At 33.3% G+C, this 27,303-nt stretch overlaps 1 protein-coding gene across 3 annotated transcripts in view; it reads right to left on the bottom strand.

Annotated features, from left to right (window-relative positions):
• Positions 1-27,303, bottom strand: part of mtgo (miles to go) — a 116,403-nt gene that overhangs the window by 7,146 nt on the left and 81,954 nt on the right. The window contains exon 3 of one of the 3 annotated variants that reach the window (XM_088261379.1): positions 16,421-16,623. In XM_088261379.1, the coding sequence (XP_088117505.1) occupies positions 16,421-16,623 (203 nt within the window). Of the gene's footprint in view, positions 1-1,434; positions 1,605-16,420; positions 16,624-27,303 lie in introns of those variants that run through there. The other 2 variants (XM_088261386.1, XM_088261394.1) reach the window with 2 other exon arrangements.

The raw sequence follows: 27,303 nt of genomic DNA, 5'->3' as shown, positions 1-27,303 counted from the left end.
TTTGAAATAACACAGCTGTTTGTGAGTACAAAGTTGATAATGTTGCCCTAAATAAAATTATTCATCAAGTATAAAGAAGGACTAGTCCACTGCAAGTCTTTAAATGCACCATAACACAATTTAAAAAAAATGCATTTGCTAAATGATTTACTTACACTAACATGACATTGTTGATTGCAATTTTTAAGCATGGCTGTTATCTCATGCTGATTATCAAAAACAATAGAAGGGATTTTGAAAGCATTAGTAATTACTCTTATCTTTGCTTGCAAAATATTTTGCGTGATTATATTTGCTATAAAGAAATAAAAATTACATGAGGGAGTCTAGATAAGGGCTTAGGGTTTTGAAATCAGGCATAATAGCAAAACGTATATTAATTATTAACGTCTAATACTCCACCGACAAGACACACAAGGTGGCTTGGTGGGTCTCTGCAAAAAAAAGTTCTAAATATGTATAAATTGTGATTTAAATAAATGTATACAAATAAATAAAAATTTAAAAATTAACACACTGTCGGCGGGCAGTTTTTTCGTCAACCCCAACCATAGTTAGTATTTTAATTAGGGTCGTATACTAATCGCAAGCAACCTAACCACAAGTAACCGCAAACCCAACTCCGATCTTTACAATGTTTTTTGGTGTCTCGCACTCTACCTAAAGTAAGCAAATAGAACGCTTATAAGCGTCTCCCGCTCTCTACCAACATAATTTGAAGCGTTTCCCGCAAACAATGTGTTACTTAACTAAACCTAAACTATTTATAACATTTTGATCACCACTCGAGGTTAGGAAGATATATGAAGTTATATATTGGGTATCCAATAAAGGACTTATTTCTTTGTCTAGAATTTTTGCGAGTGTTTTTGCCTTGAATTTTCACTCATGAATTACATGAAATTATGATAACTTTAAACATAAAGAGTAAATCCACTCACGAGTAGGCATAGGCTATGAAACTTATAAAGTTGAAGCTTGAGTAGGGACATGATAAGCGGTGTTGCATAAGCCGTAGCTAGATTTCTGAGTCACTTGGACGTTAGGTAATTAAAAAAATGACTTATTCGTAATAATAATGTTAATTATAGTAAGAAAAAACAATTCATGACATAATATTTGACGCCAAAAAATATAAGCAATTTGTAAGATTATTAATTTGTAAGGGCAGGAATTTGAAGTTTGTCAGAAAACCGAAATAAGGGTTTTTGTAAAACATTAAGAGACACGATAAGTAAATCGATGAAACTCACTTGAAAAGTTATAACGGAGAAATATATTCATTTACATATATATTTTTTGCAAATGCCACAGTAATACGAATAAAATAACACCGCACGCCAAACGTCATATTGATGCCAACATGGCGCCACGTAAACAAACAAGAAGGCGTTCCGTATGGAATACTATTTTCAAAAAATATTTTTTACGTACACTTACAATGTTTACCGTTATCCTCCTACGGTCATTGGTATCCATTTCGAAATCATCCGTCATTTTCACTATACGGCGATGAAATTTTATTTGATGTTTTCATCAAAGAAAACGTAAGCTGACAGAACGGCACTCCCGATCGAACTGACGTTGCTAGCCACGGGGCAATGTTGGTAATGGAAAATGGCAGTATACATCGGTTTGTTATCAAAACAAACGAGAAATCGCGAAATGGTGTAAGTACCTATTCGCACACTGCTGCTTTACTGATAATAAATCAGTACTTCTCAACATGTTTTTAATTTTTTATAATAACCCGCTTATAAGCACATACCGTGCTTACTTAAGTGAAAAAAACGTATCATATTTTTATATTAAATTAAAAGCCTAAATATTACGAATTAATTTAATTCAAATAGATTTTGAGTCCACTTTACGCGTTCGTTTTGTGAAAAGAGTTCTCTTCTCTAAGTTCTTGGGGAGTTTAACGATTTTTTGGAATGCTAACATTTTTCTTATATTCAATTCAATTCTTAATATTCAATTCGTCTATTTTTGTCGTGAAAATAAAAATATTTCGTAGACTTAAATGTGTGCTAGCTTTACTTCTTTTGCCTCCTACATTTTTTTTTATCTAAATAGCGTTGCGTTTGCAGTTTCATCTTAAACATCATTATAAAAATACATAATGGGGTTTTCTCATCAAATATCGTTAATTGGTGTTAACCGGTTAGGTAAAAAAGGTCGTTTTGTTTCAGTAAATCTATTCAAAAGAAAAATGCGCAAGATCTGGAAAATTCGTATTCATTGGAATGATCAAAATACACTCCAAGGATCGGTGCAGAGTAAACGAATCCTTTCCAGCATGCAATTTCAAATAGCTCAACATATGATCAAATTTCCATCAAATCCAGCCGCAATAAATATCGATAATAAATTCTTTAAAATGCAATATTTTTCATTAATATTCAATATGTTTTATTAAAACTCTTAATAGATATTGGGTTCGTTGATCTTTATATTTTTCTATGTATCGTAGTTTACATAGGTATTGTACAGTAAAAGCTGTCTTTCACGGTGTAAAAATAACTGAAATCGTTTTATTTCTAATTGACGCGTCTTTCATTTTAAATTACCTTATTCCAGGTTTCTGTCTTCGTAAGGTTAGTTCTGTGTTCTTGGGGGAATTTGTATTTACGTCTTTTGAATAAACCAACCAGTGTTATTTTAAACTTACACCGAAAGAGTCTAATTGTAAAATAAATAAAATAACCCTTTGCAGTGAAATGCGTTACAAAACAGAATATAGTATGTTCATATTATGTATTTAAATGACACAGATGTTGGGGATGAGTTCAGCTCAACGCAACTATGTATTTTTATAATGTTTTTAATACTGACTTAGGCTTACAAATCTGTTTGGAATGTATTTTTACTGTTGACATTCAATATGCGTGTTTTGCTTACGTGGATCGAAAATATAAAATGAATATATAAATTTGTTTTACATTTTACAAGGGTTTTTGACAAACAATGTTGAAATGTATGAAAAGTAACATGCGACAATTTCAGTACTTAAATATTATTGTGTATTCAGGTGTAACATTATTAAATACATATTGTTTAAATTAAACGTACACAAGTGATTACGTGGACCTAACATATGTAACGTGTCTTTAAAAAATACATGTAATTCATTAAGTAAAAATAAATCATAAATTTAATAATAAGTCATTAAAGGATAAAATTTCGAAAATGAAATGTTCGGGAGATCATTTAAGTCCAAAACCAAAGCCATACAAATCCAAGTCCTTTTATATCCTACTGATTCCAAGGGATTATGATTGTTGCATCCGTAAGTATTTTAAAATTATTTTTAAACAATTACTTAAGTAATTTAACATAAAAATAATATAACGCACCCGTATGATTCTGGGGTACGGATAACACTGTATTTTTAATTACTTTTTTCTTTCTATCTGTATTTATTTATGTTTATATAACATCGATTTTAAATTTTAACATGCGATGATAAATGTCTAGATGTGTTAGTACATACGTAGATAGTATAATGATAACAATCAAAATAAAAATAAAATTATTACATACACTGATTTTAATATTAAATTATTATCGTCGTTCCATCACCATTCAGCACACATAGAATGTTATAACAATTACACTCTCGATTATTCATAGATACAGGTATACCAACTGATTTCCGTACTAACCCAGGTGGTGAAATATATTTTTAAATGTAAAACGTCCATTCGACCGTCCAAATACATATACCATATTACGTGTGTAGGTCACATTGGACCAATTTTTTATATAATTTTTTTTTAAAACATGGTTATTTCAAAGATTGTATACTTATGAAATTAACTAACTAACTAACTAACTAACCATCACGCCGCTTCCCCGCAGGGGTAGGCAGAGAAAATCGAACGCCACACCACTCTGTCTTTGCAAACATTCTTTGCCTCTTCTACATTCATGCATCTCCTCATACATACCCGACGATTATTACGACTCCTGACCCAGCCGCTTTCAAGTATTTGACATACCTGATTGTGCCAAGTTTTCCTCGGTCGTCCTCTGCTTCTTTTTCCAACTACATTCGCCCCATAAATTTGTTTAACCGTTCTTTCTTCACTCATACGCTCCATATGTCCAATCCATCTCAACACACCTTTCTTAATTTTATCGATAATGCTTATCTCAGCCTTACATTCTTTCCTTATTTCATCATTCGAACATCTATCAAACATCGTTTTGCCACACATTCGTCTGAGGGATCGCATTTCGACTGCATTCAGTCTGCTTTCATCCTTCTTTTGCCAACTCCATGCTTCGCTTCCATACATAAGAGTTGGAACCAGAACTCCATTGTGTACTACCAGTTTAGCTTCCGCTGATAGATTTTTATTTGCTAAAACTGATTTTAGTGCACCATTCACTCTGTTCCCAGCATTAAATGATAATGTAGTACAATGAACAAATACTAGATAGAATAAGAACGGAACAATCAAATGCTGTAAAATTAAATTAAAAACGTATGGTCAACTTTCACTAATAGAAAATATGCACATAGAAAAATGCAGTAATCTATAAAATTACCAGCAAGTTGATTATTTAGTATTTTTAGTTTTTAATGATTTTTCTTTTACGGAGGTCCGGGGTCATTTGATTTCCCTTCGTTCCCGGATATTCGGTATCTTTACCTAATAAATTTTAAGTACACATACACTCTCTATCTCTCCTTTGCGGATTTTTTCACGCAATAGCTAGGTAGGGTAGACTGGGTACGGTTGAAACAAAGGACGGTTGAAACAGAGCAAATATCTTGCAAACCGTATGCGGTAGGGTGAAGGGTCCAAGGGACGAACAAAGCGGACAACAAGTTCAAACACAAATATCAGTGTTGCATCGCTCGCCGCACTGTGCAGTTGCTTGTAGGAGGTCCTATTGTATTTTGATAACCAAAAGTAAGTATTTTTGTTCTGAGAATTTTCCTTTTATTACGGTTTCTATTGAAACGATATTATTGAGTATGATTTCGTGTTTGAAATGAAGCTTGTAGAACACGATATAGTGATTAGTTTTAATGTGCCATTATTGTTAACATTACTATTTTCTGTTTTCCACCTAAAGGAGGGGTTGGGGACGGTTGAAGCATTTTTTGTGGGTACGGTTGAAACAGCATATTTTTTCAGTTTTCCTGTTTTCTAGATGCCGAGAGTACGCGCAAGAAAGACTTCGAGAGGGGAGGTCGACTTGTCGAGGTATACATACGCTTATGAGGAGGTTAAAGCAGGAGATTCACTGCGAAAAGCGTCGGAAAAGCATGGATTAAACCACTGTTCGCTCATTAGATATATACGAAAGCGAGTGCATCTGGTGAAGAAGAAAATGGGATATGAACCCCACAACGAAGTTTTTAATAAAGAGCAGGAGCAGGAGCTTGCAAAATACTTGCTACTAAAAAAAACAGAGAAAGAAGAGATAAGAAAGGAGCATGAAATAAGGTTGAAATGGATGAAAACTAAGTTAGTGAAGAAAAGATTGGATGGAGGAAAAAGTAGAAGGAAAAAATAATCATAATACGCAACAGGAATCATCATCAAAAGAGGACGAGTGCTATTGTCTTGTTTGTCTGTCACTGTATTCAGAGAGCAGATCCGGTGAAAAGTGGATACAGTGCACCACTTGTAAACTGTGGGCTCAAGAAGACTGCACAAAAGGTGGTCTTTAGTGGTCTAATAGTGGTTAGCTATGTTTGCCACAATTGCGACTCGGAATGATCCCAAAGCTAGATTTCCGCTTGATTTATGACTAATCAAAATGACAGAAGTGTTTCGTTTTAGTTTATTCACAGATTATTTTCGTTCGATTTGTTTTTTTTTTAAATGCCATTGTTTTTAGTTGTTTTTGTTCATTACATATCTGTAGACTGATTAATATTGTCATGCGGTGCCATAATTATTTATAAAACAAAAATAAATAATGAATAAAACGTCTTACAATATTAAATATTGATTTATTTGCGTGTGTTTCAACTGACCCCAATCACTGTTTCAACTGCCCCTGGTATGGGGACGGTTGAAACAAATCGGATATATTTTTTAAATTTGATCTGCCACTAAAAATAACACATCGGGTACTGAAATAATACTTCCCATTAGTAGACAGAAACACGCTCTTGTATTTAATGCATCTTCATCATCGCTTGACTTGTAAACAGCAATACTATGGACAATATAAGCAAAATTGTTTCAACCGTACCCAGTCTACCCTATATTAAATATATATGCTCTATTGTTGCGTCCCGCTGATATCGCCATATGTATTATCCAACAATGCTAACTGATAACCAATCAGTACGCACCAACAGTTTTGTAATAAAGTCTATGCCAAGATTGCCAAGTAGCAACGCTGACGATGTAAACAATATTTTTTTCCCTCGAAATAACAATTTTCAGGTAAATACAAGGTGGCGCAAAATCAATCACCCTATCTGAAGACGTTATATTTTTTTGCAAATGGCGTAGTACGTCAATCATATTTGATATTTGTGAACTAGACAGCTGCAGTATACAAACAAATTTAGAGTGGCGCAAAATTAATCGTCCAACTTTGTTTTTTAATGAAAAAAAATTATTAAACACATAAAAATGATTTTGAGTAATGAAAATCTTTATTTGTGCCTTTACAATTAAAGATGATATCCGTCATGTGGCTGCCGCCAGTGTTGATACATATTTATGCCCGTTTTATCAATAAAAAATAAATATGTGTGCATTTCTACAAACAAAATGCCTCTTTTACGTCACTGATGCTGATTAATGAGCACCAGCGAACATTGGTGTCGTAAAAATCGTATCGTCAATTTTATTGTTAGTCGCCGGCCCCTTTAAGTCTAAATATATGAATATATGCCCATGGAGAATCTGGCTTTAAAATCTTCGGGAACGGTTCAACAGCACGTCTGGGCGGGTAGGTACCTCTGCAGAAGGCTGTCAAGATAAAGTATACCTAACGCGATTCTGTGCTACACTTTCGCTAATTATTTATTTATTTAAACGTCATGCATATAAAAGAAATAAGTACATTGGCGGGCTTATTGCTAAAAAGCGATATCTTACAACCAACTAAAAACAGAATATAGTATGTAGTGATATTGGTCAAACGTTTGATACCATATATAACTGTTTGTAATCAGAGGGTAGATAGTAAACACTTAAACATTAAAAAAATAATTACAAATTGATTATAATAAGGAAGGCAAAGGATAAAGGGGGTGTAGGGAAGGAAGTAGAGGGAAAAACTTAGGGAGGAGGTTTGGGATGGACAGTTAGGATTCTAATGATATATAGTAATGTCTCAGACGTTTCTTGAAAGTTATTGGAGAAGGTGCATTTTTACAAGAAGAGGTAATTCTTACATTACATTAGGGAAAGGATAATCCACGGTTGGACGTGTGCACACAAATGCCAAATGTAGAGTTCTTTTCCAAAACTGAATACGATCAAACTTCCAAATCCAATAGAAAATATTAACGCATGCTGTGCAACAAACTATCGTAGAATGATTTTCATTCTAGACTTTAAAATTGTTTACTATGTCTCATCTAGAATTTGGGTTGAAAGTTATTAGAGAAGGTGCATTTTTACAAGGAGGAAATTAGATGAATATGGGAAAAGAATAAAGAATATTAGATAGACAGAAACACCATTTTGAGAAAACTGGCATTTTCCTGCTTCCGGTATTATAGCGCTGCGGGTAATAATTATCTCCAATCTTACTAATCATACCCTGCACAACCAATTATATGAAACAAGAAAACGGAAGTCTCATAAGACAGCGGGAAGAGACCGATAACTGATCGTATTATTGTTGCTCTACTAAGTAACACTTTCCGGTGTTTTGACGTCGTTTTAAGCAACACTTCTTGATAAACAAAAATAAATAAATAAACATTGTTAGTGTGTCCAAATACTAAGTCACAAATCTGGATTATCTCCAATTAGGAGTTATTAACAAGTATTTGGACACGCTCTTTCTCTTTCTCTATCAGACCATAGATGTCTCTAGTGAAATTCTAGTAATTACAAACACTATGTTTCGAGTTTGATTTATATATCTAGAAGTTAAATGTATTTGAGTAGTGTGGTTGTTAATCATGGGCAGAATTGGTGAATATTATACGTATGTCAAGTGAACACTTAAACCAGCCTTTGACGGTCGTAAGCCCCATAAATGCCCAGACTTCCATATTCTTCTTCATCTATGCTGAGATGTCAAAAAAATAAAAACATATAAGTAGCATTTCCCATAAAATGAAACCTTGACCAAAAAAAATCAATTTGGCACAAGTATGAATGCATAAAATAAATTGCTAAAAAAATAACATAAAAAATACTGACGCTTGTTTAATTAACACACATTTCTTGGAAATTTAGAGCTTTGTAAGAGTTACAACATATTATATATTATCAAGCATATAACTTCAATCGAACAGCCAATCATTTTTTGTGGTAACAAGATTTCTGAGAACTCGTACCTAGAACCGAAGAAATTCTGCAAACAAACAAAATCGATTGCCTAAGCTAATATAAAAACCTACTTTGTTAAATTAATAACACGTGTAGTAATAAGTTCAACCGAATGCAGATTCTGCGCTTTGAAGGAATTCATTTAAAAAATGTCGCTGCCTTGTTAGAAATGTAAACATTTATGTTAATCGGTACAATAACTAACATATTAAATTGAAAGGCTAAATCAATAAATCATACTAAACAAATGAGGTACAACATTTTGAGTGTGTCCAAATACTTGTTCACAAATGTGAATTATCTCCACTTATAGGAGTTATTTTTCATATTATTTTATTTTTACATCTCAACTTCATCTTTTGAGTATCTAAAAAATCCTATACAAACCACGGGTGGCCAACCCGCGGCCCGCAGCCCGCGGTCATGTATGAAGAATATATTTAAAATCAGTAATATATTTCTAATACACGGTTTGATACACCAACAAAATTTATGCCCTCAAGTATTATCGATGAGCTAAGTCATGCATGTTGTTATAAAAGCATTGAATAATATCCGTTCGCACGCTCATCAGCATTGCCAATTTAAAGAAATCTTAAAAAATCTCGAAAACCAGTTAAGGTGTGCTTCTTCATTGATAGATTTAGAATAATTAAGTAAGCGAAAAGAAACTCAAATCTCGCACTGAGGCCATTGATTGTAATAACAAATTGGTTGTATTTAAAATAAAATTGTTAATATTGATTGATTTATGTGTTCTAATTGATAATTTTGATTGTTAAAAAATTTCAAAATGTTTACTACTATACAAATACATTTTTTGTTGGCTCAATGTGTGTTTTCTTCTCACATCTGGCCGTAGTAATGTTTTTTTTCTTCACACTTACTCTAATTGTAAAAACTTTCTGACTACCTCTGCATTCAAATTTATAATACTCAAATCTAATATCATACTAAAATCAATAAGAGTATGAAATTCGTTGTTATAATTTTTTTCTAATATCTGTATGCGGCCCTTGGGAAAATTTTAGGTCATCGATGCGGCCCGGGGTGCAATTTAGGTTGGCCAGGCCTGATTTAGACGAATTAGTTGATAAGTGTCCCACGCTTCGATCCGCTAGAACAACTGCCATGGGTAAGTAAAGTGATCTTACAAGTTCGCAACCGGCGCATTTAATTTGCCGAGCGTTATTTTGCTATGCGGGCCAGATGACATGGAATGCTCTTTCCTCTCACCAGCAGTGAAAAACTACAAGTGGAATGATCTTTAAAACTAAAATACGTCATTTTTTACAAAAAATTTTTGTAAAAAATGACGTATTTTAGTTTCAAAAATTTTTTACAATTTTTTAAAAACGTCATTTTTTACAAAACCATTTCAATGCATATTTTTCCCCTTAATTTAGTAGCAGATTTTTAAGATAATCAGAGCGCCCTTGAAGTAGTATTTTACGAAAATGGCGCTACATAGAATATCCAAAATTATTATTAGTATTATTAATCCCTAATTATTATTAGTATAATGGTCCGCCTCCGTAGTGCTCCGTGCTCCTCAGCATGCTCGGCTACCATATTGGAGGTCCCGGGTTCGATTCCCAATGGGAATGGTCAAATAAACATAAGTGATTTTTTTTTATCTCTAGTATTTATTCAATATTACCCTGGACTGGTACCTGAAGCGGAGGGCTGATCACCTTGAGTTAAGGATGAAGATGACACTGCGTTTACAAAATGCAGTGCCCTATGCACCATTAGGTGCGGATAAGGGTTGGAAGAAGAAAGAGATTATTATTCAATAAAGATAAATGTAACTGTGCACCAATTATATTATTATAAAATGTACTTGGTGTCAGGTACTAACCCTAACGAGTTTGACATAATGGCAGCACACTGATGCTATTTTGTTATTATTATTGGCAACACCTCGGCCCGAGAGATAATTTTTGAACCGTGCAACGCACGGAACAAAAGGTGCGGAAATGTGGTCGATCAGGCTCTCTGGTCATCCGCCAACAGCAGTAAAATTATGTTCTCGCGTGGGAAAATTATGGGGTCATTAAGAATATCAAATACATATACATATTATAATAACCATAACAAAACAAACTGCATTGTGAAAGTATAAATACACATCGAAATCAGTTATTAAAAAATATATACCGCTATACGACTTCGCCTAGAAACTAACGCAAAACGTCCAAACAAGGGACGGCAAATTTAAGACAAAACTGATCAATTGTTCCAATGGAGAAAAATGATCCTAAAAGATGAGTAGAATCCAAAACTTTTAATGGCTCGTAGATATATATAATGTTCAATTAATGGGTTCGAAATACAACATTTCATATTTTACCCGAAGATGAAACAATGCCTACAGGCAACCCTGTTTACGGTTTTTATTTTTAACTTACATTTTTCTATATTACGGTTGAATCTAAATTTAATATTTGTACTACATTTTGAGTGTGACCAAATATTTATTTAACAAACAAGCATTTAGACACACTCAAAATGTTGTAAATAAATTAACTGGTAAAAAAATAAGCTAAGTAATAAAATGAAACGGATATTTTTTAGCGTTTCTCATGTATAATATGTGATTATAATTCCTGGATTCGCACCTCACATACAAATAAAAGAGTTTCTGCTCAATAAAAAGCTTCTTTCATCTCACCATAGATGTCTGTAGTGAAATTCTAGTGATTCAAGCACTATGTTTCGAATTTGAACAATATATTATAAATAGAAGTTTCGAGAATTTAAGTAAAGGGTCCGCCAAATAACTTTTTTTTTTTGAAAATGCTATAAAAAAAAAACTAACTAGCTTCGGCTGTGTGGCACGTAGCGCCGTCCTGTTGAAACCAAATGTTGCCAATATCCTCCTCTTCAATTTTTGTGAACAAAAATCCGTTCAACATGGCCCGATAACGATCGCCATTGACTGTAACGGCCACTCCTTGCTCATTTTCAAAGAAAAATGGCCCAATTATGCCTCTGGACCAAAATCCGCACCAAACAGTGACTCGTTTTGGGTGTACCGGCTTTTCAATGTATGCGTGCGGGTTTTCTGTGCCCCAAATACGACAATTTTGCTTGTTTACATACCCGCCAAGATCAAAATGAGCTTCATCCGAAAAGATGATTTTTTTGGCAAAATCGGCATCTTCTGTAAGTCGATCGCAGGCCCACTCAGCGAAGCGAAAACGCATTGGATGGTCAGTTGGCTTCAACTCCTGAACCAATTGGACTTTGTATGGCGTCATACCAAGGTCTTTATGCAAAATTCGTCTCAATGATGTCTCCGAAATGTTCAATTGTTGAGAACGACGGTGAATTGATGTTGATGGCGCTTCACGCACACTTTCTGCCACAACATCGATATTCTCGGGTGTACGCACTGTTTTTGGCTTTTCACGCTTTGGTTTATCGATGAGGATGCCAGTTTCTTTCACTTTTTTCACAAGATAACGAACATACGGAGCTGACGGTGCTTCTCTTCTTCCAAAAACCGTACGCAATTTTCGCACACATTCTGCAACATTACCATGATTTTCAAAGTAATGTCGCAATATTTTCCAGCGTTGTTCAAGCGTATACACAACCATATTCGCTCAGCGGAAGGATAAAACTAATTATCTGTCAAATCAGACATGAGCTAAGTGTTACCATTCACGAAATAAGCACTAGTTGAAAAAAAAAACTTTAGATGGCGGACCCTATAGTATGGTTGTCAATCATGAGTAGAATTGATGAATGTTGTAACGTGTTGTTTACGCGTGAGTAAAGTGATCATTTAAACCAGCCTATGACGGTCGTAAGCCCCGTAAATGCCCAGTCTTCCATATTCTTCTTCACGTATGTTGAGATGTCAAAAAATAATATTAATATTTTTACATGAAAAAATACATCATACGTCACATAACTTTAAGAAAACGGTTATTTTGATTAACGAGCTGATTTTCAGCAACGGTTTACTATTATTTTGTCAACACGCTCAATAAATCAAGGCAATAACGGTTGGAAAAATCGAAACGTATACAAAACGTGAGCACAATGGCCAATAAAAAAATGTATACAGTTCAGGCATTCATCTGATACACAAACAACAGACGATGATCTAATAAGGAACCCGAGACCGGCCGACTGCTTGACTCATTATTGTGAGAGTCGAGGACAAAGCGAGATCACGAGGGTTAGAGGAGACGGGACATGTGCGTCTGCAAGTAGAATGTCACTTCGGGGATGGGTCCATGTCGGCGGGCTGAAGGCACGGCTGGACGTGCCTGAACCGAAGTGCGGCATCTTACGGAAGATAATGTTGCTCGGTCTTCTAGCCTTGGTCTAACTCTACGAGTACCTTACTAAATACATACGTATCTGATCATAAATACAAGGTAAATTATACGGGTAAGGGATTCTTACACATTTACTGTAGTGTTTTCAAGATACATTGTATGGGGAAAAAAAGGTAGAGCAGTGCAGTTCAGCCGCTCCACTCCGCCACACTTTGGCTCCATAAATAGTGGTAACAGTTGTTCTACAATAAGGTTTTTTTCCCGGCACCTTCCTTCATTCCAGCTAAGGCCCAGTATTCGTTAAGTCGCAATTTAATTTTCTATAAATCCAGATAACATTTTACGAGATTGATTTTTTTTTCTTCTTAAAACACCGTTATTGCATTGAAAAAATGAGTTTTTCTTTTAAAAAATTATACGGTTTTGAAAAGAAAAGATTTGTTGAAAAGTGAGGAGGTAAAAAAAATATATGAAATTATATTTTTTTAAATTTAGTGTAACACACGTGCAGCTCTCGGGGCGGCTGAGCGCATCCTGATTTGCACGCTTGAGATCTAAGCCTTAAAGAAACGCCATGAACATATTTTTATGACTTGGAGAACGACTTGCATTCTCCAAGGCCCAGTTTATTGTAAAATTACAATGATTAAATAAGTTTCATTCTCTCTCATAAAACAATTTTTTGCTCGACTGTACTTGACTCCGGAATTTATTTAACTGAGACATCCATTTATTCGATACTCGAGAAATTCCTTACAAATGACGCATACACAAAGTGACCTCTTAAAACGAGATGGAGATGGATTAGCACACTGAATAGTATGCGTATTCACAACTCCTGTTAAAATTTGACCTAGTAACGAAAACTTTACACAAAACAAAATAGCCCGGTCAACGCCTCCTGTATCCTATCCCAATTTAGGTATTATCTGCTTTCACTTTTGGTTTTTTAATTCAGCCGATTACATGCACTTTGAAAATTTATTTATTATAAAAAAATAATTGGTATTGATGTTCAAACATGGGTAGAATGGTGAATGTCACACAAGTGTATAAATATTAATCAGTAAAAACAAATTATTTGTAAACAAGATGACATAAATTTAAGTAAACAAACGATTAATCGTATATATAACATTTTTTTCCTGTTAACGGTGCAAAAGGTTATATGATAACAGATATCACGCGTGGTACTATTAGAAAAAAATTATTCATTACATGTAATAAATATTACTATAAAAAAAACAATCTTAAATCAATAATTGAATTACCAGGGGACGTAACACTAGTATTACTATAACATACATCCTTGCACTTGACTCAATGTGTTTCCGACAGATTTTAATCTACGAAAGCGGCTGTCAAGTTGCGAGTCATTTCTTTCCACCCGCGGAGACATTTTCATAATAGCCTTTGTAACATGAAAAATGGCTTTACATTAAACATGACACCCGTGGTGGTACTTTGGCATTTAGGAACATTCCAAACAACTCTCGGGGACTTGATATTGCTTGATATTCATGAAAATATATGGGAGAAACAAAAATCCCCAGTTCCGCGACAGAAACACGACACACGAGTAAGCAACATCCATAGTTCTCAGGACCCATATAGCAAAAACCTACAACTACCAAAATTGCCTCTGCCTACGCGCGGAAATTTCAAAGAGAACATTTAGGAAAACGTCTTAGGATCTTAAAGCTATCCAAAGGAAGGTCGGAAAACTTACGTCCATACTGTAAGATAATTTACTTGGGTTCTCATGATATGATATCAATGTCATTGAAAACTCTGCTGGGAGTATTAAGTTATATCATATAACATATTACGTTTAAATACCTAAGTACTCCTAGAGCCGTAATTTAACTTGATATATGCTATTAGGTGCTTAAAAGAGATTATAAAATGAGAAAACTTTTCGGCTATATAAATTTCTGAGACTGAATACATCATCATATTTGTGTTGATGAACAAAATTCCAGCAACGCAATTATAAGTGAAATGAATAAGCTTTCGCACTATTAAGTTTCAAAGTATTAGAATATAATGAGAAATTAGTATCTAATTAATTAGGTATCTAGTTTTTAAATAACATTATTTATGCTACGGAAAAATCAGACAGAAAAAAGTTGTTTTTTTTTTCAATTTAGTCAAACGCTCATGTTGTTACATAATAAAACATACCCGTCTATTTGTCAATCATACATTTTATAAGAAGAAGCAAAAAACCGTGTTCCATCTCATTTTTCCTGCTTTTGACAATTACTTTTCTTAATTATAAAACTACGTTAGAAAATTCAGTAACTACGTTAAGCTAAAAGTAACTTTAAGAATATTTTTTAGAAAAATAGAAGCGTTTTTAAGTTTAAAATAAATCAAACGCTAGACGGCGAGGGTGAATTCAATTCATAGCGAAATAGTCGCAAGATGTCACCGTCGCGTGTCAACATCAAATCATGGCAAAGAGAGGTTGCATGTATGTACGTATGTAAAGTATGTGAAGAGAGACCGATTTATTACTTAAATCGGCAGTCGATTTCAGCCTCTTTATATTACGAGTATTTGAATTTTGCATTTCACAATATAATATAATTACAAGTACAAAAATATTTTATTTTATTATTACAAAAAATGATCCCACAACCTGTGTGGGTATACATTTTATTTTAGGGTAAAATAAAGAGTATTGGAAAGAATACAATAGATCCAATAAATATAAATAAATAGATTAAAAGTGCTAATATAGAATAAAAATATTTGATTTTAAAAGAAAACAAAACAAAAATAAAAAAAAATAATAAAGTTTACAATAAGTTAATACTAAGTATATGAGTTGTAAATTAAAATTAGAAGATAGTTAGATCTGTTTTTTTTTAATAAATAATTTAAGCAAAATCTTAAATCTAAAAAAATCGGGTTGTGCCGGGTTGTAGTCCCGTGGTTAATGTAACCCGGACTCTTAAGTCAGAGCTTCTCGGTTCGATACTACCACAATTTGATACCTATTTTTAATAATGAGCCGCTTAAGCTCACAGAAATAGTATGAAATTGAAATATTTGTGTAAATAATTAAAACACAAATATTTCTCTTTTTTTAAAAACAAAACACAAAAAATAGTATTTATCATAAATATAGTATTTGGAATAAATTAAACAGTTTAGGAGCTGTGAAAAATTAGTGTTTTTGCGCGAGTCTGGATTTGCAAAAAGGGATTTCTAGTACACTATCGATTCTTTGGCTAGATCCATAGTTATTTTTAGGAAATAAATGTTAGCGCATGAAAACATAGTTAAGACACCGTTGGCAATACATTTCTCGTAGCTCTAAAAGTTCAGTTTCCTGAAATAATTGGTTGGATGGAAAAGTAATTTTTTAAATTATAATTTAAATAATAAGTTTGTGTACTGTTTCTAAAGGCTTTATATGGCTATTGAAGGCTTTTTGCCACCTAATTATTCCGCAAGAAAAAGAACACTGTACAAGGGCATGATAAACCATTTTGTTGGTGTTTGGATGGACATAACTAAAATATGAGGTTCTTACATAGTGCAGATTTTTTGTTTACAGTTTCGAGGCGTACCCGTCTCTTCGTCAGGACAATCACTATAACTAAATAGAATGAAAGGTTCTCTCACATAGTGCTGGGGCGGGTGCTGGGGCGGCGGGTGCTGCATGTGCGGCGGCAGGTGCGGCGGCGGCTGCGGCTGCGGCACGAGCACGTGGCGCACGTTGCCGCCCTCGTCCACGATCTGCTGCACCATGTGGCCGGGCGGCAGCTGCACGGGCACGCCCATGCCCGACTGCTGGTGCTGCCCGCCCACCATGGGCATCACGGGACCTGCGACCAGACATACGTGACAACACACCGAATAAACCAAAACTCACCGAGTCAAAATACATAATAAAAAAGGAAGCACAAAGTCAGAGTGCGAAACGACAAAAAAGGATTTAAAAAAACCGACAGCTAAAGCACTTTTCTATGGCAAATATAATTTAAAAAATATATATATTTCGATAATTAACATATATTCAATTTCAAGGCGTACGTATTAATATACGAGTACAAAAATCAACACACGCAATACTTAATATTGTTAATGGCGGACAGCATACTTCTTGACATCTGCTTAAATATTCTACACAGACAAACATTGTGAAATTAAATAGAATATATTACAAACTAACAGATATTCAAATTCAACGCATACATACTTATTAATATACATTTAATGAGAAGGTACAAATGCAGTCTACGTTGAAATTAGGTATAAGTATAAAATTATACAATTACTACTTAATTTTATAGTTTTATACTCCTGAATTGGCTACCGTAACGCTTGGCTACCGTACTGGAGGTCCCGGATTCGATTCCCAGAGTGGGGTCAAATAAATATAAGGGATTTTCCACTCTAATATTTATTCAATATAACCCTGGACTGGTACCTGAAGTGGAGGCCTGATCACCTTTCCTTCGTCTGTTAACGATCAAGATAACACTGCGTTTACACACTGCATGTCTGTGTGCGTATTCGTATATTGGGAGCGTTTGGAAATACGTCTTACAATACAATACAAATACATATTTTTAAAAGCTCAATACCTTATCGCGTAGTACCTTGCAGAACCGAGACGCTGATATTGATTTTTCAATCAGCCAATATCAGCAAAGAGCAGTGGAGAGAAACGCACTCGGTAACACCAGAAATGGTACTTTACAATTAAAGAAATAATAAGATAAGTCATTTTTTGACTTTCAGTTAAAATAAACATGGAATAGAACTGGGCAGACGCTAAATTAGTACCTAATCTAGAGCTGCAATGCAACCTGTGGTAAGACCTCACGTACTTTGGGAAATGACAAATTAGAAAATATAGGATATGACATAATAATATGAGATAAGAAATATCCGTATATGACAGAGGAAGCAATAGGCAGTCGCAAGGGATGACTAAAATTCCCTGCATTAAAACAGTGAAATTTAGATATAGGGTCATATCGTAAGTGTACCGGCAAAAAACTTTAACTTGAAAATATGCAATTTTGACTTAATGATGTAGTATTCTTAAGCTTTCAACGTTCTATAAACTGGCAAAATTATAACTGGCACGTTCTATAAAAGTCGTTTGAAATGTCATAATTATGTGGTTTTAAAAGTAAATTAAACTTTTAGTTGAATAGCGGGCATTTTATTCAGGCTAAAAGCTTTAAATAACAGGTTATTATTCAAACAGGGATTTTAGAGTTAACGTTTTTTGCCAGTATACCCACGATACATAATATATTTGACATCTCAACACGAATCTTAAATTTTAACCGCTTCAAAAATGAAACACATTACTGCTCATGAATAAAAATGTTCGTAAGGGGAAGCTCCTTTAATTTGATTGAATTCAAGTGAGAATTTCATACCTACCACGATTGGGAAAACTCATATCCCACTTTTTCTAACGCAAGAGAATTGTATAAAGTAGAAATTTTAATTAAATCGAATCTATTTTAAAATACGGGTTTTAAATATGTATTAAAGTGATTGATTATTTTAACAATATCAGCGAATAAATTCCACTTACTCAAATAAGTAAAAACAAAAAGCACAAGAGCAATTATGAATTTGTCATTGATATATAATTTTATGTCATTGGTGTAGTATAATGGGATGACAGAATGACAAATATTCAGAGCGGTGATGGTGATGTCCGAGGATGATAAAGCACCATAAAAAAACTAGCGGCTATCATTAACGTTAATAATTCACCCATTGAAACTAACCGAACAGTAGCCGAATGGTAACCAATCTTCATTGGAAAGACCCGAACGGGATTTGACTGCCAACATTCAAACGAATTGACTAAATCAATTAGGCGCCATTAAATACTCAAATCTTTGCGTTTCTTAAGCGATGATGCACGAATCAAAAATACTTTAATTGAATCGCGCGATAAAGGTCGATTCAATATATCTTGATCAACTTTCAAATAATACTTAAGTATGTATGTACAATACCAGGGGCGTGCATTCCACATAGGCATAAAGCAGTGCCTATCTTAACTTACGCGCGTGACATACTCGTATAAAAACGCCTACCGTACTAAGTAGTACCTAGCTTACCTTACTACTTACCTCTACTCCCTACCCTAGTAAGTAGTACCTAGCTTACTTTACTACCAACCTCTACTGCCTAACCTAGTAAGTAGTACCTTACTTACCTTACTACCTACCTCTACTGGCTACCCTAAAACTAATTTTCTGTGCACGCCACTGTACAATACATATCGCTCACTCCTTTCAAGAACGTCATAAATCAAAAAACTTGATTTTTCAGGAGAACGTTTTTAAAGTTTAAATATATAACACAATGTATTAAAAATAAATATCAAGCCACTTATTGAACTTTTTACTGTGCAACAGATCTTTTTAGGTAAAACCTGAAGGTTTTTTCTCCATTCGAAAAATATTTAGTATATTAAAAAAAATAATTAAACAATACCTTTTCTTCAAAATGCAAAAACCACATTTTCTGCCCTATAGCGAGTAAATATTAAGTTAAAAATATGCCGCTTTTACTGGGATATAGTACATTTTCTGGGCATTCTGAAAACATGTACAACTGAAAATTGACAATTTTTGATTTATGACGTTCTTGAAAGGAGTGAGCGATATGTTATATAAGAGTTTATTTATTTGTCGTTTTTTATAAAACTCTGTAGATACAATATTTTAGAATTGGTGATACGACCAATTATGAGCAGTGCAAAAGAAAGAAAAATAAATGTTTCTAGACTTCCTTATACTTTTGTACCTACCATAAACGAGTTAAACAAGTTGTATTCTTATAATTAGTACTATCTAAAGAACAACGTAAAGTAGACAGTTCGTTTGAAGCTGAAATTGCTGTCTCGTGTTTGCTGGTTATTAAACATTATTATTCGTAAGGAATGTTGCAATTGATCTCAAAATTGATAGTGAATTCCAGTTTACAAAAAATAAGATAAGTTTTTTTTTATATTTGTGAAAGTACATTTAATATGTTATCTGGCCATTTTGTTGAGTACCAATATTTGTACATATCAATAATAGAAAGTGTAGAAGTTTTGCAAAAAGTGTGAATTATAAAGGTAAAAGACTGAAGCATAAAAAGTCAAGGCTGAAAAGTGGTTAAAATATGCAACATCACTATAACCAACCACTTATATTCTCCTTTTGTATTCTAGGTAAAGTTCAAACTGCATAAAAATTTAAACTTTTAAACTTTTCAAATCAATGTCAATGGTTAGTCGTCTCACCCTTAAATTCGCGAGGTGGTTCGTGAAAAAAAATCACGGAATAAATATTTGCATATTTAAAAAATAAATTTAATTGCTTTATTCGCGTACATTGATCCAATTCAAAATTTAATTTCCAGTTCACAATTAGGTACCTACGTGATTGATGTACTGTACGTGAAATTCAAAGCTTTCCCTTTACATTAATTAGAAAATTTAAATTATTTTCATTCCACGTATTTTATCATGCTGATCCTTCCCCCAAATTAACATGCTAATTAGTATGTAATCAAAACCATCAATCCCCTCTTTGAAATTCCTAACTTTTGGAGGGTAACTATAGCTGTAAGGTTTTTAAAGTTATAAATGGATATCAAAAATAATTAATAACTACGTACTTAATATTTCGTACAAACATAAGATTATTATTGTTGTAGCCTGAAAGAAAACTACATTTACTCGTTTATAAAACTTTCTGAGGTATTTTCCGACATTAACCCTTCGAAAGTTGTCAAAGTTAACGGATTTAAAGAACTAACAATAGTAAAACGGTCGACCTTAAGATTTGAAAACAAAAACCAAATATGTCAGAATATTACACTTTCTTTCATTTTAAGAATCCTTATCTATGATCACAAAGTCTTTGTTAATTTTTAAAGTCATTTTTTACCTTAAATAAGCTGTGAAAAATGTCATGTAATATGATAACAAAGATATTTGATTTTCACTGTCTTCTGAAAAAAGGGTAACGTGTGTGGTTTTTGCCCCGAAGTCTTACTTATTAGTTTATTAATTAAATAATAATCAATGATTAAAAAAACATTTGTTTTTATACCATGTCTGACATAGATTTATACACATTTACAAAAAAAAATATCTGTAGTTATTTAAATCCTTCATTTCCATTCCCATGTAGCAGTGATGCGCATGACCCTGATTTCCCTCACTTACGTCATCTGTATCCATTAAATATATTCAACTTATAAGAATCGATAGTGCAGGACTGATCACCATGCCTTCATGCAATTATTTTTCAAGTCAACACCACATCTATCCGATGCCGTACCCTACGCACCAATTGATTGCGGATAAGTATGAAAAAATAACAAATACACACACGTCATCCATTACAATCCATGTACGTGTATATATTAGTGCATAAGTATGCATGATTAATTTTCGTGTATGACATTATTATTATCTCCATAAATAAAAATATAACTGTTAGTTTGTTCAAAACCTTAAGTCTTCTAAAATTATTTACCGAAGGCTACATATTTTTTTGCACAACCTTCTTTTCGAAAACGCGCGAAGTTTTATCTATCTATATAAATAAAATGTAAATCAATTCGTTTGTTTAAAATCTTAAATTTTCTTAATTTATTGTATTTAATAATTACTTCAAAATTTTGACACTAAGTTGGATTCAAACACGCGTGTGTTTTTATATGACATCTGTTGAACAAAACATCAACACACGCAATACTAAACATTGCTAATGGCGGACAGCGTATTTCTTGACCACTGCTTAAATATTGTACACCCGCAAGCATTGTGAAATTAAACATAACACATTAGAAATGTTTACTATTTGTGTTATTTATTTCTTTCCCATTTAACTAGACTGATCCACAGCAACGTGTATCCTTATAAATGTAATATTGGAAAAATAAACTGTATACTGTTATTTTGAATAATACCATTTGTGAATCACAGTGAATTAAATACATATATTAAATAATTTTGTCAAGTTGTACGCGTCTGTATATTTCGTGATATCCCCATTAAACTTCGGCCATAAATAAGAGAAAATTTATTTCAAAGCAGAAAAAACACGGAAAAAGTACAATAGATTCTTTAGCATAAAGCACCCCAACTGGAACGAAGCCAAGGGTTGCTGGTATAAGATACTAAACATCCTCTGAACAAATTAAATTAATTGTCTTGTAAATGGTTATTTTTTAATTTTTTATGTGAATTACAAACACCTTAAGAATATAAATTATATATTTACGAAGAGTTGAGTGTGTATGAGTTCCTTGAGGCCCAGTATTCTTTAAGACGCAGCTTGATTTTCTCTAAATCCAGGTAACATTTTACGTAAATGTTTTTTTTTAACACCGTTTTTGCTTTGAAAAAATAAGTTTTTCTTCGAAATAATTATATGGTTTTGAAAAGAAAAGAGTTATTTAAAAGGTAAGGTAAATTATAAAAATATTTTTACTAAAAAACAACAAAAAAAATCCAATATATGGTACATTCTTTAAAAAAAATCAGGCGTGAATAGATATGTGACCTCTCCGGTGGAATCAATTCTGTGTTTGCGAATATCCCCTTACGGTAAGTAAACAAGTTCATAGTGCAAAATAAACACCTTTAATAACATAATATATGTAGCTACCATAAGTCGTGGATATATTATAAAAGATAATGCACCTATGTATCAAGTGATGTATACTTCTTTGAATTCATTACCATAAATCATAAAGAAAACATTAACATACCACGATAAAAGACATAAGATAAATAAACGTTTAAAAATAAAAATATTTTGTACGTTATTTCCAGACCAGGTGTAGGTACCGGCTGTAGGAACCGGATCCAGAAACCGGATCATAATCTTCACGATGTCGATCGGTTGGGAAATCCGCATTAATTTAATATGCAAATTATTTTACACGGCAATATTACCGATCTATGCAGCCGGACTGTCATGATCGCTACTTGAAACAATATTAAAATGGTTTTAATATGGTCGACGATGCAGACTGTAACTTCACCTGACAAAATGGACGGTTAGATGTATACACGCTATGACGTATTATCAGAATGATTTTGTTATTTGCTGATCATTTGTTAATAAATATATATTGTAAATTTTCAGTCACCGAACAAAAAGACCGCGTTGTAAGAGCCGGATGTTACGAATTGAGCTTCCCGGGTTTCGGAAAATAACTCTATGAACGTATTTCCTTTGAAATTTCAAATATATCTGCGTTTTAGATTAAGTGATATAATAAAGGTAAACGCGTTAATCTGACGAGTTATTCGACTGTTATGGTGCAATTCTTAAAGCTTCTCAACAATATATACAAAAATTACAAAAATAGCTTAGAATAAACGGATCCTCCATCGGTGTATCCTATCCTCAGCAGGATAAAATAAATCGAGATATTTTTAATAGAAATTTGCTTTTCGTTTAATTAAAGACAAATTGAAGAAAAGGGTAAATTATAATATTAAGAAATTTTATCTCATTTATAGAAAAATTATGTTGTTTACGCTTTGCAAATATGATTTGTATTAATCTAATTTGCCTTTCTATTGGTCGATTCTATTTGACGCAGTAAAAAGTCTGCGATTTAAAATCAGCTACTACAGAAGACGATAGATTGCCATCTTCCTGTTTATTTTTAGTAGAGGGACCTGGCAAACGATATTAACGAATATGAATCTGAATAGGTTTCTTAGAAAGGCAATTAGAAGCAGCTCGCATCGTCCATTAACCGATAGGTCTGAGGTGTCCGTAAGGAATATATATATACAGGTATAATATTATACGCATCAAGTGATATACAAACTAGGAAAAATCGTATCCAAACTCGGTTAAGCTAAATTATATCATAGGTTTCAACATTTGATAAATTAGTGCTTGTGGTGAATAATATTTTATAATTACGACGCATGAAGTTAGTTCAACAATAAAGGTAATCAAAATCAGTAATCATTGTGATTACTTATTGTGAAAGTTTTTTTACACTAATGATAAAAGCCAATAATCAATGATAGGTCAAAACCTTATACCATAAACAATCACCATTCTTATTTTTACCTAACGCACTTTAGTATACCGATGAATGTCGCGTTATTTTGACCTTAAGTAAGATGAGGGTGGGGCTAAATATATATATATATATATAAATATATATATATTTATATATATATATATATATATATATATATATATATATATATATATATATATATATATATATATATATATATATATATATATATATATATATATATATATATATATATATATATATATATATATATATATATATAAACATATTCATATTTCAAAATACATATAAGTACATATACAAAATGCCCCGTCAAAATAAATTAAAAAACAAATCAAATCTTATCAAATCAGCAGAGAGCTCGATATATGTGTATTATTTGCCAACGTCACGGCTATTGAAGCCAAAGCATGACCGACAGTCTTATAAGAATATGTCGTGAATAAGTGAATACATAGTGCTTAAATATATTACACGTAGACGAGTTGAATTTCAAGGGACGAGACAATTAAATAGCAGGCATGACATGAGAAACGAGTTCACGCTTCAGGTTTCAGGCGCCACTCTAATCTTCGCGAGTTACGAGAAGATAGACGACGTCAATTTACGTGTAAGTTAGACCGCTAGACGCCATAACGACAGATGTTAAGTATTACCAAAATATAAAAATAACATTTACATAGTAATTTACAATGTTACCGAGCAGCCGGCGCCGGCACCGCGACGCTACTATCGCGTGAATATAGCTGACAGTAGAGCATTATCATCCCGTTCATTACTATATTATAACAGGAAAAAAGGCATTTTTTTATAAACTACACCTAATTTGTCTTTGCAAATGTGCCTCGCGTCTACGACATCCTTGTATACTTTCATCCATAAACCTCGAATATTTCTGATAAATAACATACATTTCAGCAGGCGCCGTGGCGTAGTTGGGTAGACGCTCGACTGCGAAACTGGCGTCGCGGAATCGACTCCAGCCAAAATAGTGCAAAATAAATTCAAGAAATATTTTTTTCAATTTGTCCAGATATTTGTGATGTATTTTTCACATTTACCTTCCCTATCCTTACTATCCTACCCGCATACAAGCCTCCTTAGAGGCTTTGCGGGTTATTCCTTTAAAAAACGTGAATACCTACCTACTTTCAATTTCACAAAATCGCGAGTCTATACAATTATAACTTACAACTTAAATTCAACGTCGAATCTTTATTATATCAAACGCAAAGCAATTTTATAATTTGAACGAGGCAATCTTTGGTAGCTAAATTATTGATTTACATCTCAAAAACGATATCGTACACTACACGTGTTCTCGTAAAACATAATCCAGAAGGAAGCCGTCAAACCCTAACCCGTCGCAGCCGGTTCTAGAGCCTAGGTCGGCCGCCCTTGGGAGCGGGCAACAGGTGGCACCGCCCACGCCCCCGCCCTGGCTGCCTGCGGCCCCCCCACGCCCGGGAAGGGAGGGCGGTCTGGCCAGGTACCGCGAGGTCGCGACCCACTACCAGCCAAGTCAAGGGCAATCTCGCCCGGGTACCGTATCACAACCAGCACCAATAGAAACACTCGAGTACTATACACTAATGCACACATAATCTCTGTACTGCACTGCGCGTGAAAACTAAAAGATGGAAAAACTAAGGTTTTACTTGTATATTATGTGAAGGTCAATCAAGGATAATGGCAAAGCTTTACAAATAAAACAGCTTTTTGGGGTGGAAATTCTCTTGCAGTTATTTATTATCAAATATTTTATCATTTTGAATTCGAGAGACGCTTTTGCAGTTTTGTAGGCACGACGGCAGTCCGGTACACCGCCATCTCTTGAGTAAAACTCTCACCAACTGTCAACAGGCGTAATTTCTAAATTTGCGCTTCGTTTATAATTAATTCATGCGCTTTTTACGTGAATTGACAAGTTTTTTTCTACGTAAATAATCAGTTTACCTATCCTTATCATTACATGAAATAAAAGCACCATTTTTTAAAAATAGGAATCAGCTTTTATTTGGACATTTAACGTTTAGTTTCGATTTCATTATAGTACGCTAATTTTCAAGTTTTAATTAGTTAGTCCCACGGTGCAAAAATACGTCAGGCAAAGGAACATAACTGTCTGCTGTGTTTGAATGGAGATTAAATAAAACATTTTGTTATATTTAGTGCTAACACTTATACATAAACAGCTCAAGCTATCATTTATCAGGTAAATTCTCAATTCAATATTAATATAAATAAAATAAACTAAAATACTTTACAGAAAAATTTATTCCAGGCAATATTTATCGTCGTCGAAAAATTCAATGAGCGATGTTCAATATGTTACATATCGCTCACTCCTTTCAAGAACGTCATAAATAAAAAATCGTCAATTTTCAGTTGTGCATGTTTTCAGAATGCCCAGAAAATGTACTATATCCCAGCAAAAGAGGCATATTTTTTACATAATATTTACCCGATGCAGGGCAGAAAGTGTTGTTTTTGCATTTAGAAGAAAAGGTATTATTTAAAAAAAAAAATTAATATACTAAATATTTTTCGAATGTAGATAAAACCTTCAGGTTTTACCTAAAAAGATATGTTGCATATTAAAAAGTTTAAAAAGTGGCTTGATATTTATTTTTAATATATTGTATTATATTTTTAAATTTTAAAAACGTTCTCCTGAAAAATCCAGTTTTTTTTATTTATGACGTTCTTGAAAGGAGTGGGCGATATATTTGAGTTCGTTCTACTCTGGAGAAGCTCTAAGCTGTCAGTTACCATGGTGATTCAGCTGGGAACCCTAATACATACACGTTCTAGCAATTCCGGCGAGTCAATGAGTGAGTTAAACAATTTATAAAGTATGGTATGTACATAATATTAGGTCTGCTAATTAATATGTAAAAGTATTAATATTTATAATAAATAAAAATAGTCTTATTTATAAAAAAAATCGCATAATACATTTTGTTGTGGTTCTGTGGCAGCTTTGTGGACTTCGAATTAATAATTTACTTTTTTTTAATACGAAATTTAATACTCTGACGAATCATAAAACAATACTTAACTTTTGTACTGGAAACTTGACAACAAAGCTCGTAGCTTTGGGTAGTTTTTCTTAAGTTTTTGTGTTGTTATTTTATTTACAAATAAATAAAACCCTTATCCGCACCCAATGCTGCATAGGGCACTGCGTCATATAAACGCAGTGTTATCTTGATCGTTTACACATGAAGGAAAGGTGATCAGCCCTCCGCTTCAGGTACCAGTCCAGGGTAATATTAAATAAATATTACAGTGAAAAAATCACTTATATTTATTTTACCCCCCTTGGGAATCAAACCCGGGACCTCCAGAACGGTAGCCGAGCGTGCTGAGCATTACACTACGGAGGTGGACAAATAATATAATAAATAATGTGAACTATTTTCATCTAAGTGTGCTACTATTTTATA

Source organism: Brachycentrus maculatus, unplaced genomic scaffold, assembly GCF_059751285.1.
Source record: "Brachycentrus maculatus isolate JH-2025_06_01 unplaced genomic scaffold, ASM5975128v1 h1tg000010l, whole genome shotgun sequence".
Lineage (NCBI taxonomy): Eukaryota > Metazoa > Arthropoda > Insecta > Trichoptera > Brachycentridae > Brachycentrus > Brachycentrus maculatus.
The sequence above is the reverse complement of the archived record's forward strand: the minus strand, read 5'-3'. Positions and strand labels throughout refer to the sequence as shown.